Source organism: Oryx dammah, unplaced genomic scaffold (genome assembly GCF_014754425.2).
Source record: "Oryx dammah isolate SB20612 unplaced genomic scaffold, SCBI_Odam_1.1 HiC_scaffold_14, whole genome shotgun sequence".
Classification (NCBI taxonomy): Eukaryota; Metazoa; Chordata; class Mammalia; order Artiodactyla; family Bovidae; genus Oryx; species Oryx dammah.
Genome location: NW_024070198.1, coordinates 32,091,029 through 32,109,086, shown reverse-complemented (window position 1 = coordinate 32,109,086; position 18,058 = coordinate 32,091,029). Strand labels below are relative to the sequence as shown.

The window sequence follows — 18,058 nt, the reverse complement described above, 5'->3', positions numbered from 1 at the left end:
TTCTCAACACTTTTTTTCATTACCCAGCAACTCTAGTTAAAAATTTCAACATGCACCCACCTGTGATTCCCAGGGAAACACACACACCTGAGGGGCGTTTGTTTTCATGAAGCCTCCCCTGACCTGATGACTGGGCTGACCATTTCCAAGGTGTTTCAAAGCACTGCTCTTCTGGGTTAAGAAAGAGACTAGATTCGTCTACCAAAGTCTTGGATAGCAACAGGAGGTTAACTTTCTTCACAAATTAAATAAAAATTAGTCCGTGAAAAGGATACAACTATTCTTCAGCAGTAGACAGGTGTTCTTCACGCTGGCATCTTAGAAGCTCAAAGATGAGTGAAGCATCTGACTTAGAAGGGAAGGATGGACAGACTGAGAGAAAAGGTTGGGTCTGGGAAGAGGAGAGGTGAACAGTGGCTGCTGTAAGTGTGTGGGAGGCAGGGAGCATCCAGGTGGAACCAGATGACCGCAAGGTGCTGGAATAATGAGATATCCAGGAAGACGGAGTTGCTATTCCAGCACAAATATAACCATCTGAAGAACGAATCTATCCCTAGTGCCTGGATTGTGGCCTTTACACGCACAGAAAGGCAGCAGGATTCTTTGTAGAAACAGCTGATTCCAGATTCAGGCCAGGAGCCTGGGGTACCTTATCCTGCCAGAAAATACTAGAGGAATTACATTCAAAGGTGACCGGAGGCATCTAGAAGGGGTTCCCACTGATGAAAGATGGGCTCTCTGAATATCAAAAAGAGTATGACTACAGTGGTCTGATGCATATGAAACAGACAAAGCCTTAAGTGTTTAAGTAGTATTCAACAACAAACCAACCTCAGCAATTAAATATTCTGAAAACTGATAAACCAATGGAAAGAGGCTACTATGCCTGCTTCTCTTGTATGAACTGTATTTCAGAGTGAGCCAATAGTTGATAATGGTAAGTTCTATTAATATATAGAATAATAGATAATAAGTGCAGAAAGAATGGCAGAATTGAGAATCTCCATTTGTAACCTCTAATGGATGTAGATAGTGATTATTAAGTAACTGTAACTGTTAACAGGTAGATAGACAACTTCATAATGGATGAATCAGGCTGGCCAGATCTGAACTCACTATCAATCTTGACATCAATAAAAGTTGTTATGCCTCCTGATGTGATACAGTTGAACCTGAATTTCAAGTCTTCAGAGTTAACCACTAATTTACAGGAAGTACAGAGGAGAGAGGAACACATCAAACAGTACAATGAAGATGCAATAGGTCAAATATATAATGTGGACATTTTTACAGGACAATGGTCTGGTTTTTTCAACAAATAAATACTATAAAAACAGGAGCAATATCTGTAATAGATTGAAAGAGGTTTAAGGCTAGGTCGGTCAAATGCAACAGATGCTTCTTGTTTGGATCCTGATTCAAACTGCCCCGTTATTTGTGGACGTTTGTAAAATAATTAGGGAAAACTTAAGCTGGCCAGGGCATGCAATCATTAAAGTTGTCAGTTGTGATAAGGGTAGTTTTTGAAAAGTTGTTTTGTGTGTACTAGAGCTACATACTATTAATAAAATATGTATAGTTAAAATCAGATTATTTCGAATTTGCTTTAAAATACTCTGGGAAAACAAAAGAAAAAGGTAAGAAAAAGAAAACAAGAATGGCTAAATGTTGGTAATTGTGAAAGATGGGTGTTGGGAGATGGGGGTCCACTACAGTATTTTTTGTTTTTTCTGTATGTGTTATATAAATTTCTGTGAGAAAAGTTTTTTTTTTTTTTTTTTTTTAAGAGAGAGAGACTCTCCCAGAAAATAAAGCAAGTTATGACGGGCAAGCTGATGAAAAACACAACCCTTATCTATCGAGTCTTTGAATTCATGCCCACCACACTGGCCCAAGCCCTAGGGCCTGAGGAGGCCAAGCACAGGTCACACAAGGGAGCTCAGTCTTCCTGGCCTCTGCAGAACTGGGTAACTAGATGCCTGGGAACTCATGGGTGGCAGCAATTGTGCTGAGTCCACAATCCCCAAGAGAGGTTGGGGCAGCTGTCTGATTGGTGGGAGGGGATGGAGGCTTTCAGGATCTACTCTGGGAGAGGCAAGGAAGAGAAATCCAGCCATTGCCTAGCATCCTCTTTAACCTCATTCCCAGAGCAAATCCAAAATGAGTACCCACGGAACCATGCCATCTGGGATTCTATAATGCACCATTGGCAATATGCCATGGCAAGCAACCCTCAGAACTGTGGATGACTGGCATATTTGAGGCCACACACATCTTTTCTCCAGCTCTCTGTCTATCCTCTTGTATGTTATTAATGCATTTAAAGAACTGTAATAAATTTGGATTTGGAGGGGGTTTAGTTAAAGGTAATAACACCACACTTGATACAAAAATGACCTATTGGGGCCTGTAATATCTCCATGCCAGCTTTTTTCAATTAAGTGACCACAACTAGCAAACAACTATTAACATGGGGACTTTGTGGGCTACAAAGATATGCAGTGTCTGCAATGGTGAGCCACAAAATGCTTATAGGAGAAAAGGGAGAAAAAAAAAAAAGTTTCTCACATAAGTTCTCGAGACAAAGATGTTATTCAGCTGTACGATCCTTTGAGCTCCTCCTAGGAATATTCCACCAGTCTTCACAATTGCAGCTGGAGGCTGTGTCATGGAAACTGTGCTCGAGAACCTGTAATATCCCTGAAATGCCTACACTTGTCCTCAACCGAGAGAGTCAGGGACTCTTGCTACTGTACCTTCAATGACTAGAGCTGCCTCAGTTATTTCTTCAACTGATAATTAAGCAGAAACTAGGCCTAATTGTGCACTTTAATTTTTCTCTGAGGCTGTCCCACACACCCTAATTGTATTTACTTTTTTGCACGATTAGCCACGGATGCTGGAGTTTGGAGCCGCTGCTTCCTATTGAATAGCAACCATGCTTTTTGGACCGTAGGTCCCATGGTTCAGCAGGGTGGCGGTTGGAAACTGGAGATTACCCAGAGGATTCGGGAGGTCAGCCTGCCATACACAGTGCTTTGTGGCCCTCCCAGTTATCCAGCAGGGACCCAATATCACCCTTCAGCCCAGGCTCCTGGCTGGCAGAGCTCTGGCCTATTCTTCATGCAGAATAAAGAGTTGGAGAGAGCTGTGGGAGGTTGCCTGGCTCAAGCTTCAGCTTCTTGCAAAAAACTTGACGCAAAACATTCCACTTCATTGGAAAGTTCTGAATCTGAGGGAGTACACTCTTGCTAGAGTAGCTGAAAAGAGTCTTTAGTTTTCAAGTAAGGTCAGTCCTGTTTGCAGCCTTGTACGGAACAGACTGTTTTCTCATTAGGAGCTTAGCTCCTATGCCAGGAGCATTACTGCTACAGCTACTACTAGTAACAGCAGCAAAACAACAATGATGATGACGATTGTAATGTCATAATATGCCAAACCTTTATTTTCTTTCAGGTCTTTATCTTAGTTTTTATCATATGAGCAGCACTGTAATCTCCATTTACAAATTAAGAAACTGAGGTACAGAGACATGAAAATAACCTGCCCCAAGTCACAGAACTAGTAAGTGGAAAGTCAGGCTTTCTGGCTCTAGAGCAGTGGTGTGAACTACTGTGAGATGCTGCCTCTAGCCACATTAGCCACGTTAGTTTTGACTAATTTAGCCATATTAGCTAAAACTTACGAGCTTTGGTTCTGAATGGATAATCTGAGTTCCAAAGAGTGGCCAAAATGACAAAGCAAATGTCCAGAGTTTGCTGAGTTTATGCTTACATTGGAGTAGTTCATCTCAACCCTGGTTTCACAGAGGAATCATCTGGACAGCTGTTAAAAAACACTGACGCTGGGAACCCATCCTTAGAGATTTAGATTCATGTGGTCCGGGGTGGAGCCTGGTTACCGTTGTGTTTAAAAACTCCCCAGGTGATTCTCCTGTGCACCCAGGGCTAGGAATCCCTGGGTGAGACCGACAAAAATGCGCTTCTGAACAGCTAAGCCAAAATAAAAAAGGCAATTAACACTGCTGCACATTTTCTTCCTCTTCGATAGTCACAAAGGACAATATCATACTAAAGGCTCATATTTAAACTTCTTTGAATTTGGAACCTTTGTTGTGCAGAGTGTCTATAAACAGATGGGAAGTGCTGTTCTGTTTGGAAACTAGTAATTCAAGCTGATAAATTTGGTTACTCTCTGTTAAACAGAAAACTCTGTACAGACAGGAGTTTTTCAGTCAGTCTCTTTCTTCAGTAAGGATACAAAGGACTCCTTAAACCAGCTTATTCTCTTAAGTAACAACAAAGATCCACAATCTCATAGTTGGAAGGGACCGTGAATGCCTCCTCATTTCTCTTGACAACAATACCACACACACACACACACACACACACACACACACTGCAGAAATCCCTCTTAGAGCATCCTCCCAGATGGTCATCCAGCTCTAGCTTGAACAGTTCAATGACAAGAGACCTCACTCCTTCACAAGACAACACATTTCATTGTTGGGCAGATCAAGTCTTCTTTATATGGCCTCAAAATTGCCTCCCTATAACTTCTACTTGTTCAGAGCTCTGTTGTTGTCTGGAATAATGGCATAAAGTCTCCTCTTCTTTCAAATGAGTGTCCTTCAGCACATCATTAAGGCGCAGCATGGTACACTGGAGGGAACACAGGCCTGCACAGGAGCCAAGAGACTTGCATCTGATATGTGGCTCTCATGGAGACATTATGACTCCAGCGACTAATGCAAGTCCTTCAGGCCTTAGTGCCATCATAAATATGACAAATCCATAAAAACAAGGACAGTGAAAAACTTAACTGCAGAGATGTAAACATCAAATCAAAAGTGTAAGTCAAATACTTTGTAATTGAATTGTGTGTGTGTGCTCAGTTATGTCTGACTCTTTGCGACCCCATGGACTGTAGCCTGCCAGGTTTCTCTGTCCATGGGATTTCCCAGGCAAGAATGCTGGAGTGGGTTACCATTTCCTTCTTCAGGGGATCTTCCCAACCCAGAGACTGAACCTGTATCTCCTGCATTGGCAGGTGGATTCTTTACCACCTGGGAGTTCTTTGAAATTGAACTCTAGAAATATGTTATTATATTAGTAGATCTTTTAATGTACTATATATATTACATATACATAATATTTTTATATTCAAATAATTCTTCTGTGACCTGAAACTTAGATTTTATTTCCAAAGTTAGGTATATTAGTGCTGCTAAATAACTGCATCAATGACGGTAAATTACGCTCCATGATGCCACCTATCGGTTACTTTTGTCAGTGATTCAAAATTACTTGTGTCAGCAGAAGGCCTGCAAGATGGCATGGGTAACAATGTGCCAATGCTGTCTTTTTGTAAAGACTGGAGGAAACGAAACTATGAACTTGGAATCAGAAGGTCTGGGTTAGAGTTTGCCACTTACTATGTAGACACCATTCAACAAGTTAGCTAACCTGCTCCCTTACACACAATGGGACAGAAAAATAATATCAATCTTACATGTGCTACTATGAGGTTAAAATAAAATAGTATGTGATAAGTACCCAACAATAAATACTGTGGATTCTAATTGCACAGCACTTCATCATTATTTTTTATTATTAATCACTGAGAACCCATTTGAAAAATGCATTATTTTCTCTACATTAAGTAGAGACATTCAGTTCTCTGGATTCCACCTGAGTAGAGCTCTACGTCTATCATTAATTCTGTATGACCCACATATTTCATTTTTTAGGCTCTCAGTTACCTAACTTGTAAAATGAGTTAATTGGACAAACAGATCTTTAAGCTATTTTCTAGGTATGACTCTGGGACCATGTAGATCTGACATATTGCTAATCAAATTGAAAATAGTTTCAGAAGTAAACTGATTCCTGAAAGCAGTTCAATTCTTGTATAATCCAAAGATACTACAATTGTAAAAACAATGTCTTCAATTTTAAATCTGTTTTGAAAATTACTCCCTTTAGAAAGATCTATTTGTTTCCAACTTATTTCTGCTAGCCACATTCCTAAGGTGAGGTAACAGAATTTTAAAATACTCAATTGAAACAGGTATTTCTCCAAAGAAGAAATACAAATGGCCAATAAACACATTTAAAAAAATGCTCAATATCTTAGCCACACTGGGAAACGCAAATCAAAACCACAAAGAGACAGTATCTCACATCCACTGGGATAATTATAATAAAAAAGGCAGACAATAACAAGTGTTGGCGAGGATGTAAAGAAATTGGAACCCCGATACATTGCTGGTGGAAATATAAAACACTCCAGTTACTTTAGAAAACAGTTTGGCACTTTTTCAAAAGTTAAACACAGAGTTACCATATGACCCAGCAGTTCTACTGCTAAGTATGCAGCCAGCAGAAATGAAAACATATGTCCAAACAAAAACTTGATGTGACTGTTTACAGCAGTGTTAGTTACAATAGCCAAAAGAAGTAGAAACAACCTAAAAGTTCACCAATTAATAAATGGATAAATAAAGTCTGTAATATCCATACAGGAGAATATTAGTAGGCAACAAAAAGATATGAAGGACTAATACAGGCTACAACAGATGAAACTTGAAAACCTTATGCTAAGTGAAAGAAGCCAGGAACAAAAGATCACATATTACATGATTTCATTTATATGAAATGTCCAGAATAGGCAAATTCATAGAGACAGAAAGTTGATTAGTGGTTGTAAGGGGCTAGTGGGAATTGGGGAGTGACTGCTAATGGGTACCAGATTTCGTTCTGGGGTGATGAAAATGTTCTAAAATTGACTGCAGTGATGGCTGCACAACTCGGTGAATATACTAAAAACCATTCAATCGTACACTTTAAATGGGAATTGTACACTACAAATGTGAATTGTAGACTATGTAAACTGTATCTTAAAGCTGTTAAAAACTCAGTAGAAGCCCATGATCTTTAAATTATAAGGATCAACGATCAATTCAATTTAAATTAAAGTGCAAAGAACACATGTGTTTGTATAATAGTATTCCACGTGGATAATTGCTTTATATGTTCAACTGCTTTAAGCCCATTTTTGCATTTGGATCATTTTGCAAGGCAGAGCTGAAATTTAAGGAAGTAAATTGAATAAACAAGGTATAGCAGCACACAAAATGTATTTCTTTTATTTTATGCTACCCAGGACTGACTCAGTGGTGTAAAATGCCATTTAAAAAAAGAATGATGAAATCTGAATGAGAAAATGTATTTCATCGTGGAAGATAAAAGTCTTCCCTTCTCTACAGTGAATACAGGTAATTTCAGAAGCAGCAGCTCCTAATTATTCACTGTTGAAACACTAAAAAAAGGTTCATATTGAAAACAGTGACCTCCAGTTTGCTCTGTGAATGAAGGCAGACACAAATTCTCATTTTCCTAGAATCCTGGTTGATAACTGAGTTGAGAAAGCTTGCATTTCTTCATTACAGTGCAATGACTGTTCATTTAAATAACAATAACCTGCATAAAAGTCACAAAAGCATTATCTAGCAATTCCACTGTGTTGAAATGCATTATTAGTACTAACAATGCCAAACAGAGTAAATAAATGACTGTCTTCTTATTTTTAGCATTATTCCTGATTACTTAGCTTTATGAAAGGCTAGAATGATTATTACTGGTGTATTCAACACCTTGGGCAACACTATTTACTTGGATAACTCTTGAACTAGAAGGGATTTTAAAATAGAGCTATATTCTTTTCTAGGTTATCCAAGGGCAAAAAATCCCTTCTAACTCAGTGCTCATATATCATATATTTTTAACAGAAAACATTTGAAGAACTCAACTTCTGTTCACTATGTATGTGTAAAAACTAAAAGTCCTCATTAAAATAGCATACTTGCAATAGTACTTATTTAAAAATGTAAAATTTACATCAATAGTTTAACTTTACATCAGAAGATTTCCTACCAAGAACAGGCTAATGTTACTTCACAAAATGCTACTGACCCACCCTGTCATGAGTGCCATCAGTCCACCCAGTGAATGGCAAATAAGGAGAGACTGGTAATCATTCACTCCTGAGGCTCTAGTTTGCTATAGTAACATAAAAAGGAGCCTCTCAGAGAAAGATACGAATGATATTTGGATTTAACTGTCTCTGATTAGAAAGAATGAAATGATGCCCTTTGCAGCAACATGGATGGTCCTGGAGATTATCATACTAAGTGAAGTCAAGTCAGAAAGAGAAAGACAAATGCCGTTTGCTATCACTTATATGTGGAATCTAGACCACGACACAAATGCACTGTTTATGAAACAGACACGCAGACCCAGAGAGCAAACTTGTGGGTGCCGAGGTTGTGGGGGAGGTGGGGAGGGATGGATAGGGAGCTTGGGATTAGCAGATGCAAACTATTGATATATACAGTGGATAAACAACAAGGTCCTACTATAGACCACAAGGAACTACGTTCAATATGATATACTAAACCATAATGGAAAAGGATATAAAAAGTATATAAGTATAATTGAATTGCTTCACTGGACCCAAGAAACCAACACAACATTGTAAATAAACTATACTTCAATTAAAAAAAAAACAAACAGTGCCCAATTGAAGTATAGCGTCTTTGAAGATGGGGCCACAGGACCTATGCTTATAAAGTGTTATCATTTTGACAGGAATGCCATACACTAGAGTGACCGACTCTCATGTGGACAATGGGAGTATTTTGGTTCGTGTGTGTGCACTGAAGCCTTCGACCTTGGTGTGGAAAGGGAACAAGAAAGCTTTTGGGCAACAGCATGCCAAGTAAATTATTGATAATATTTAAGTAATTTAAAGGATTGCATGAGCAGAAGGAAATGTTTTGAAGGGTGTGTGGCCCATTATATTTTCTAACATTGGCTACAAAATATTTCCATCTCACTGATTTTCCCCAACCACACCACTCCTGCATCAAGAGGTGGGGGTCTACGTCCCTTCCCATGGAAATGTGGTGGGCCCTTGTGACTGTCTTGAGGAATAAAAGGCAGCAGGGGTGACACTGTGTGACTTCCTGAGTGAGTGAGTGCTCAATCATTCAATCGTGTCCAACTCTTTGAGACACCCTGGACTGTAGCCCGCCAGGCTCCTTTGTCCATGGAATTTTCCAGGCAAAGATACTGGAGTAGGTGGACATATCTTCCTCCAGGGGATTTCCCAAACCAGGGATCAAATCCATGTCTCTTGTGTCTCCTGAACTGGCAGCGAGATTCCTTACCACTGAGCCACCTTGCTAGACCAGGGCAATAAAGGTCATGCAGCCTTGCTCTTAAACTCATCTTTGGGGGTTCTGAGGTGGCAAGCCTGAGGCTGCCATGCAGTAAAGAAGCCCAGACTAGCTCATGAAGACAGTCTATGTGGAAAAACCTCCAGATTGAAAAAGAGATAACAGGAGAAAGTCCTAGCCAGTCTCTAGCTACTCCTCCATCCTCTCTTTCCAACTATTTCAGCTACGGGCTCTATCTGAAGACAACCTCATAGGAGATGCTGAGCCAGAACCACCAGCCAGGCTGCTCCTCAAATCCTGACCCACAGAAATCTTGACAGATGATGACTGTTACTCTAAACCGTTCCATTTTGGTTCATTACACAGCAATACAACCAGAAGAGGAGGGCAAGAGATCTGAAAGGAGACTCGTATCACAAATAATACTGAGGGCATCGGGCATTTGGAGCCAAGGATTTCAAATCATTACCTCTTGACAATGCAGATAAAAGTAATGGAGAAAGATTCCTTCTCACTCTAAACCAAGTAAAATAGCCCAACTCACTCATGATTCAGAGCTTAAGCTTCTCAGAAGTAGGGCCATGACCCCCTTTCATGGAATCTCTGGATTTTCCATACAGAGGTGCTTAGGGCAGCAAGGGGCAGGAGGGAACTTGCTCTGAAGCTGCATTTGTGTGGCAAGGGCTGTCCATTTACTCAGGCAGTGGTGGCAAGGGGCTGGTGAGATGGTAAGGAAGTTCTAGGCCCTCCAAGGTACCCACTGATCCTGCTGTGCCTTTTTCACTATTCAGTAAAATGAGAAAGCTTGTTGTTTCTGAGCACGACCTATCGTTTTAATTCCTCCAAATCTCTGTTTTCTCTTTTTTGGTTAACTCGCTCTCACTCTGCAGAATTCAGGCTGGGCATCGCCAACTCCAGGAAGCCCGACAGAGCAAAGAACTCCTTGTGTACCTCTAATGTCCTATTTAAATTTATAATTATACTCCTGTGTAGGTATGTTTTCTCACCATGCTAAAAGATAGATATTAATAACTTAGATTTGTATCTTGTACTGCCTAAGGCCTGCCTTGTCACAGTAGCTGGTGCTCAATTAATGTTTGCAGAGATGAATGTGTAAAGACAAGTTGGCTTCAAAGAATGTATTTGGTGACAATGTCACCATGGTTTTGAAACATCCCATACTCTTCCCTAATCTCAACCAGAAATCTCTCTCTGTGCTGTGAACTCCCAGGGAAACATTTCATCCGAATTTCTTTCACGGTCCTTTCCCTCACCTTGGACCTTCATTCTCCCTCCTTCTCCCATCTCTGTACCTTGGACCACACTTACATGGATTCCTCTAAGATCCCCCCTTCTGGATGGTCCACTCCACGGAGCCAGGTGCCTGGGCCAATTCCCATCCTGACTGCCGAGAGCGGCACTTCACATGCCAGAGGTGGGTTGGGTCAAGCAGTGTGTCTTTCCTGTCTCAGGACACTCACAAAGCCATTATTGACTCTGAAATCTCTTCCCTGGGGTTAGCGACTCTGCCTCCAACAAGCCTGCAAAAGCACTCGTCTTAGATATGTTCAACAGGTGATATCAAGATGCACTCAAATGATTTAAGGACAACCTGCCAAAGTTCTCAGAAGCTTACTGTGCCCTTGAAGTAGGTCATCCTCAGGAGCAGGAGCGTTTCATCTACCCAGCAGGTGTGTGTCATCAAACAAATATCACAAAGTGTCTTCCAGCCAGGAACAAGCATCTGGCAGGGAAACAGAAGTTCACAGACTCACTGACTACAGGTCTAGGGGTCTAGATGGAGAGCATGAGATTTTTTTTCTTAAAATATGGAAACCAGTAGTTTTTATTAACAAGAGGGTTTCAGCCCCACTGTTTATGTCTCCCTGTCCAATCATCTACCCCATCATTAGTCCTAATTTTATAATTTCATTTGCAAAGATTTTCACACAGAAGCTCCCTGAAACCTGGTACCACGAAAACATATGGAAAATATTTTCCATAAAGTGCTGTGTTTTAAAAAAGAATCATAATGATAGGTAGGCTAATTTGGTTTACTTGGGAAGTATCTGCCAAGCCTTCCCTGCCCTTTTAGCATTTAAATTAGCCATTAGTATATATCTTCCTTCTTTTTGTTGGGAGATTCAAGAGATATTGTGGCTCAGCTGAATCCACCTGCAATGTAGGAGACGTGGGTTTGATCCCTGGCTTGGAAAGATTCCCTGGAGAAGGGAAAGGCTACCCACTCTAGTATTCTGGCGCCTGGAGAATTCCATGAACTGTATAGTCCATGGGGTTGCAAAGAGTCGGACAGGACTGGGCGACTTTCACTTTACACTTTCAGAGGAAATTAAAAATTCAGTAATTTGCAGTTGTTCATTTTTATAAGATTAGGGAGAACTAACAATATGGTTGGAGAAGGCAATGGCACCCCACTCCAGTACTCTTGCCTGGAAAATCCCATGGATGGAGGAGTCTGGTGGGCTGCAGTCCATAGGGTTGCTAAGAGTTGGACATGACTGAGCGACTTCCCCTTCACTTTTCACTTTCATGCACTGGAGAAGGAAATGGCAACCCACTCCAGTGTTCTTGCCTGGAGAATCCCAGGGGCGGGGGAGCCTGGTCGGCTGCCGTCTATGGGGTTGCACAGAGTTGGACGCGACTGAAGCAACTTAGCAGCAGTAGCAGCAGCAGCAACAATATGATACAATTTATTCTTGAATATTCTGGATCCTACCCCATCATTACATGCTAAATTACCAGGTATCATGGAACCCAAAAGGTTAAAAAAAATTACTAAAAAAAAATACATGCCTGGGGTTTAATCCTTTAAAATCACAGGTACATCTTTAAAACTTTAAAGTCATGGGCACATTTTAAAAGAGCAAACATTTAGACTCAAATGGGGATGTGTTTTGGATTTAATTTTATGCACATTACTTATAATTCCCAACATCAAAGATAATTCTAAGAGAACCGTGTACACAGTGCACATGACGTGAGGCTGAAGAAGCTGGCTCAAATGAATTGTGTGGATCAATACAATTTTTCACTCCCGTGAAGGATATCCACTAATATAATGGTGAATTTTGTTAGATCAGTGTTTTCTGACTCATAGTGTTTGCCTGACACTCAGATACCATTTTCCTGACTTTACTGCACCTGAGCACCACCTAAGCTAGTATTTTACTTAACTGTCTTCTGTATGTCAAGTTGAAATTGGCCTTTTAAAGAAAAAAAAAATCACCTCCTCTCAAGCAATAATTACAGTAAAATCACAAGTTTCATGGCTACTTAAATTTGTTCTTTTGGACAAAAACTGGGCTAAAAAGTAAAAGCTGCCCTGCTCAGAAGACGCATGAAAAGTGGCTGATCCTTTCATTTGATAAATATTTATTCAGCAGCTACTATGTGCCAAACCTTCTTGCAGATGCTAGGGTTACAGCAACAAGCAAGGCAGAGTTCCTGCTCTCATGGAGCTTACTTTCTATAGATACTGTAAAGAGATGTTAATAAACCAAGAAGTATATAATGCAATTCCAGGGAGTGATATGTACTGTGAAGACAAGTGAAGCAGGGGAAAGACACAGAATGATGAGGAATTTGGTCAGAGATCCAACACAGCATGAAAAACAGTGGGCTGTCCAAAGCAGAGGTAAAAGTCCAGAGTAACAATAATAACTATTATTATTAACAGTAATAATATTAACTGTTACTAGTGGTCTAATGGTGAAAAGTCCATGATCCCAATGCAGGGGGTATAGGTTTGATCCCTGGTCAGGGATCTGGGAGTCCACATGCCACCCGGTGTGACCAAAAAAAAAAAAAAAAAAAAATCAAATCACAGTATTAACAGTTTCCATTTCTACTCCTATAAAACTTGGTCATGTCCCAAGATGAAGTCTTGTGTGATTTCCCTTCCTCAGAGTGCTCTTCCAGGAGACTGTCTCTCATGGGCCGTTTTCACTGGAGATTACATTTATGGGACAGATTGAACCAGAGGGGGTCACAATGAGGAGAATCAGACCATCAGAAGTGACCAAAAGTGCTGGGGTGGGAGGAATGGAGGGAAAGAGTTGGGCACCAAGGGACATGGAGAGCGCCAAAGACTTTTTCTGCCATTTTTGCCTCTGGTCTTATGGTAGCAACCTCTTGGGAAATCACTTCATACGCCAACTTTGGCATATGAACAAGAGTTGTTCAGGGCTACTGGAGTAGCATTTTGCACCCCCCCCCCTCATTTAAGTGAAAGGAGCTGGTAAATAGGTTTAGATATTTTCTTAAAACTCTTAGCTTATCACTGAAAACATCACTGATACTCTAAATGAAACATACTAACAGAAGCATAGTCTGATCTGTAAACAGATGTTTCACTTTGACCACATGTAGTTACTTAGGTTCCTTGGAGGCTGACTGCAGGATGAGAACCCAGCTGGTATCAGGGTTCGGACAAGGAGAGCTGAGCTCTTAAGGCTGATGGACGTGACTGGCTGCAATCCTGGCTGAGACTTGATAGTTGTATGACTTTGAGCAAGTGACTGAACTTTGCTAAGCCTCAGTTTCCTCATCTGTAAAAGAAAATAATAATGCCTCCCTTACAGGTTTGCTCTGAGGGTGAAATGAAATGAGATGACGATTATACAGCACTTAGCATTGCGGTGCTCTTCAAAAACACGGCAACTAAGATAACAACAGCCATCATGGCAATAATGATGAAGAAATGATACGCAAGGTTTGCCAGTTCTGAGGCTGAGGAGGAAAGGCCTGGTTTCTGGATTCCTAAGAGGCTTAAGTAGTGAGTGAGTACTAATGCTGTACGGGGCTGGCCAGTGCCGCACAGTGGTCAGAGAGAGAAAGGCGCTTGAGAGGAAGGGGTCATCCATGTGGACCGGGAGCCCAGCCTCCGAACCCAGAGGTTCAGAATGGGATGGGCAGTGGGGGCCATTCCAGGTGAAGTCAGGTAGACAGGGAAACATGGAAAGAGGCTCCTGGAGGTAGGACATGGGTCCTGTATCAGGAACAGGAGATAGGCGTCCAGTGGAACTCCTGAGTTGACTAGAAGGTGAACCTCGCAATCTGGGCCTGGTTGTAGAGGCCTCTTCATCTTAGATGCACCTTTTGCTCCACTGAAGTTTACAGGTGCTCAACATCTGTCACTCCAAATTTAAAAGCCACAACAGGAGAGCATATCCTGATGGTCTGAATCCATTAAATCTGCATGCAGCACAACGAGATGCTGTGCAGGCACAATGCCCTGACCCGACACTAGCCTCCGTTAGCAGCAGAAGCAAACTGGTTCGTGTTTGGGGCGGTAGAGGGGTGGAAGTGAAATGAGTGCAAAACTGGGGTGGGGCAAGTCTGTCCTGATGCCAGATTTTCTTTACCAGCCAAGTGCTGCATGAAGCACAGCTTCTTTAGGAGGGGAAGTGCCTCTCTACTCAGTTTCTCCTCTCCCCTCACTTATTCTTTTTCCTTTCTTCCCCTTTGGATTATACTTTTTGTTGGATTTATATAATTTAGTCCACAGATATTGAGTCCTGTTGTGGGTCTAGCAGATGAATTATTAAGAAGATGAACATTTCCGGGAAGACTTTGATTTTTATAACTCCACAGTCTGTGAGCTTTTACCAAAGATACATGTTGCTTCTGTATTGGTCCCATCAAAGGAAATATGCAAGAATACATTTAAGTTACTGACTGGCCAGCTGAATATAACATAATACCCACCACTTTCTGGCTGGTGGTAGGTCAAGAACAGAGAAGCAGCCTGAGAACCAGGAGATTTAGGTTTGGTTACTAATTCGGTGACTCATTAAAATGTTGAAGGAGTAGTGAGGGGCTTGTGTTACCTACTCTAGACTTATCTTACTGGGCAGCTGGGAGGATTGATCAACCAAGGCTTATGAGTGATTTCTACTTCCATGAGAGTAAACATCAGAAATATCTTCAGCTGGAGAATGGACCCAGAATTGATGAGGATAAAGAGGGACAAGGATTAAAACAGAGAACCACACAGGCATCTGGATAGTAGGAAGGACTGAGATGACGCCTACTGTGTGGGTTTCTCATGGACTGGAGGCATGATCTCTACGGAGAGTGCATTTTCTGTTGCTGTCCCAGAGGACAGCCTATGAGCCGCGAACAACACGGCAGAGAATAACTGACTTAAACGGTCATCACTTTGCTGGCTTATTCCCCACGGGATATGAGGTGGTTTACACAAACTACACCAGTTGTGTGTGGAAGGTCACTGGTCTTGGACTTGGCTTGGCCGTTTACTCACTGTAGGGCCCGAGAGTAACCTTGAAGCTCACCAAACTGGTGGACAGTGCACGTGGGAGTGATTTACCAAGAAGAATTTGCTCTAGAAATCAGGGGTGATTATTATTTATAGCAGGAACGCTTTTCATTTAATAGGTTAAATAAAACATGGCAAACAAACATAACTATGAGATTAAAAAAAGCACAAAGTTTGACCTATACTGACATGGACCTCAAACCTTAACAGTAGGAAGTTTTTCTCACAGTAAGCAAAGCCATGATCTGGTCCTAAAAACCAGTGCATTTGTTAAACTGAAAATGTTCTAAATTACTCCTTGGTAAGGGCTATTCTGCACAATCTGATGATTTGGGATTTCATCAAATTAATGTCACTAGATATGCCTTATAATTAGGATAAAATATTTGAAAAGTTTTAAAAATGAGGTTATTCATTAACTCATTGATTTTTCCTACAGATTGGGAGCCTGAATTTAAATGATACCCAAAAACATAACAAGGTACACTCAAAGAGAGAAGAACTCGTTGTGAGTCTTTAAATGGAATGCAGTAGTTTAAAATGCTATTACTATTCAGATTCTCTGAGAACATTAAAACTGCCCATTAAATGAAAATCTAATAATTGGCCTTACTGAATTGTGACATTTTGTAACCTGTTCAAGAATGCAGAAAATTGTGGAAGAGTTCTTTTGAGGCAGAATTTGATTTACAGTATAATATTATTCCCAAACCAAGGTCCCCCTTTTCATACACACAGAAGAACAACAACGAGGACAGAGTAGCAAAGCTGAGGAAAGTCCTGGAAACAGAGCTCAGGTGCAGCACTCAAGACTCTTCAAGGTAAGTTACATTGCTGCTAAGTCGCTTCAGTCGTGGCCGACTCTGTGCGACCCCATAGACGGCAGCCCACCAGGCTCCCCCGGTCCCTGGGATTCTCCAGGCAAGAACACTGGAGGGGCTTGCCATTTCCTTCTCCAATGCAGGAAAGTGAAAAGTGAAAGTGAAGTCGCTCAGTTGTGTCTGACTCTTTGCGACGCTATGGACTGCAGCCTACCAGGCTCCTCCATCCATGGGATTTTCCAGGCAAGAGTACTGGAGTGGGGTGCTGTCGCCTTCTCCAAAGTTACATAGAAAGAAAGTGAAAGTGAAGTCGCTCAGTCATGTCTGACTTTCTGTGACCCCATGGACTATAGCCTATCAGGCTCCTCTGTCCATGGGATTTTCCAGGCAAGAGTGCTGGAGTGGATTGCCATTTCCTTCTCCAGGGGATCTCTCCGACCCAGGAATCGAACCTGGGTCTCTCGCATTGCAGGCAGACGATTTACTGTCTGAGCTACCAGGGAAGCAATGATCCGGAAAAAATAACTAACAGGCAATGGCATGAGCTAAGAATGAACCTCAACTTGGAACTGACCTCTCTCTCCATGTATTGCTTAACGACCTAACTAAGGTCATTCCATGCTTTTATATAAGCCACCAGCGATTTCCAAACTTACTTCACAATATCACTAAATAAATAAAACTTAAGGAGGTTAACTGTGGGAGAATTGGAAGCTTGAAGTCAGGGGTTGAAAATTCTCATGGGCCTATAGTTACCGAGCACTTTCTCCGTGTAAGTATCTGTCTCCAGTGTTTTCAAGAGTCATACATGAGATGTATACGGTCTGATCAGGAATGATGGGGGATCCTCTCGTCTACCTGCCTGCTCCCCTCCTCCAAGGTTAATTTCAAATAAAACTTACTAGAGAAATTTGAGGGCCAACAAGCCCATGGTTTAGAAACCATGAAAGTGAAAGTTGTGATTGTTCAGTCGTGTCCAACTTTTTGTGACCCCATGGACTACAGCCCGCCAGGCTCCTCTGTCCATGGGATTCTCCAGGCAAGAATACTGGAGTGGGTATTCATTCCTTCCTCCAGGGGATCTTCCTGACCCAGGGATTGAACCCAGGTCTCCTGCATTGCCGGCAGATTTTTTTTTTTTACCATCTGAGCCACCAGGGACACCCGTGGGGACAGCACAAACTTGCTAGTTCTGGATTTCTACCCACAAACTCAGAATTGCTCTTTGCATCTCCATGAGAGAAACTGTGTAAGAAACATTAAACTGCTAAGTGGGAAAGGCTACAGAATGTATATGTATATATAAACACACAACATAATTTTTGTATAAATATGATGAAGAGCACTTGTTGGTGCATTCGACCATCAAAAACTAGGCCACTGAATAGTGGAAATATTTTAAATATGCTATATCATGCAAAATTTTCTTTAATTCTTACTTGGAATATTCAGGGACTTTTCTGGCAAAAGTACTGCGAAATGCTTCGATCAGTATGCAGAATATATCCTTTAGATCTTATCTTATCACTGGTAAGGAAAATAACCAAAACAAAGAATCCTATCAAAGAGGTAGCTGACATGACATAAAACATTAAAGATGAGTGTTTGCATTTTTATCACTTTCAGGAAAATAGTTCTCTCTGTAAAGAATGCACAGGGTCTTACTTGAAAAAAAAATGAGGCATTAACACAAATATTCTC

General features: G+C 41.2%; 1 protein-coding gene across 6 annotated transcripts in view; it reads right to left on the bottom strand.

Annotated features, from left to right (window-relative positions):
* VTI1A (vesicle transport through interaction with t-SNAREs 1A) overlaps nt 1-18,058 on the bottom strand; it is a 382,025-nt gene that overhangs the window by 103,507 nt on the left and 260,460 nt on the right. The window contains exon 8 of one of the 6 annotated variants that reach the window (XM_040254977.1): nt 12,142-13,806. The exons of 4 other annotated variants lie outside the window; for them this stretch is intronic. In XM_040254977.1, coding sequence (XP_040110911.1) covers nt 13,803-13,806 — 4 coding nt within the window. In that variant the 3' untranslated portion in view covers nt 12,142-13,802. Of the gene's footprint in view, nt 1-12,141; nt 13,807-18,058 lie in introns of those variants that run through there. One more of the 6 variants, XM_040254975.1, reaches the window with a different exon arrangement.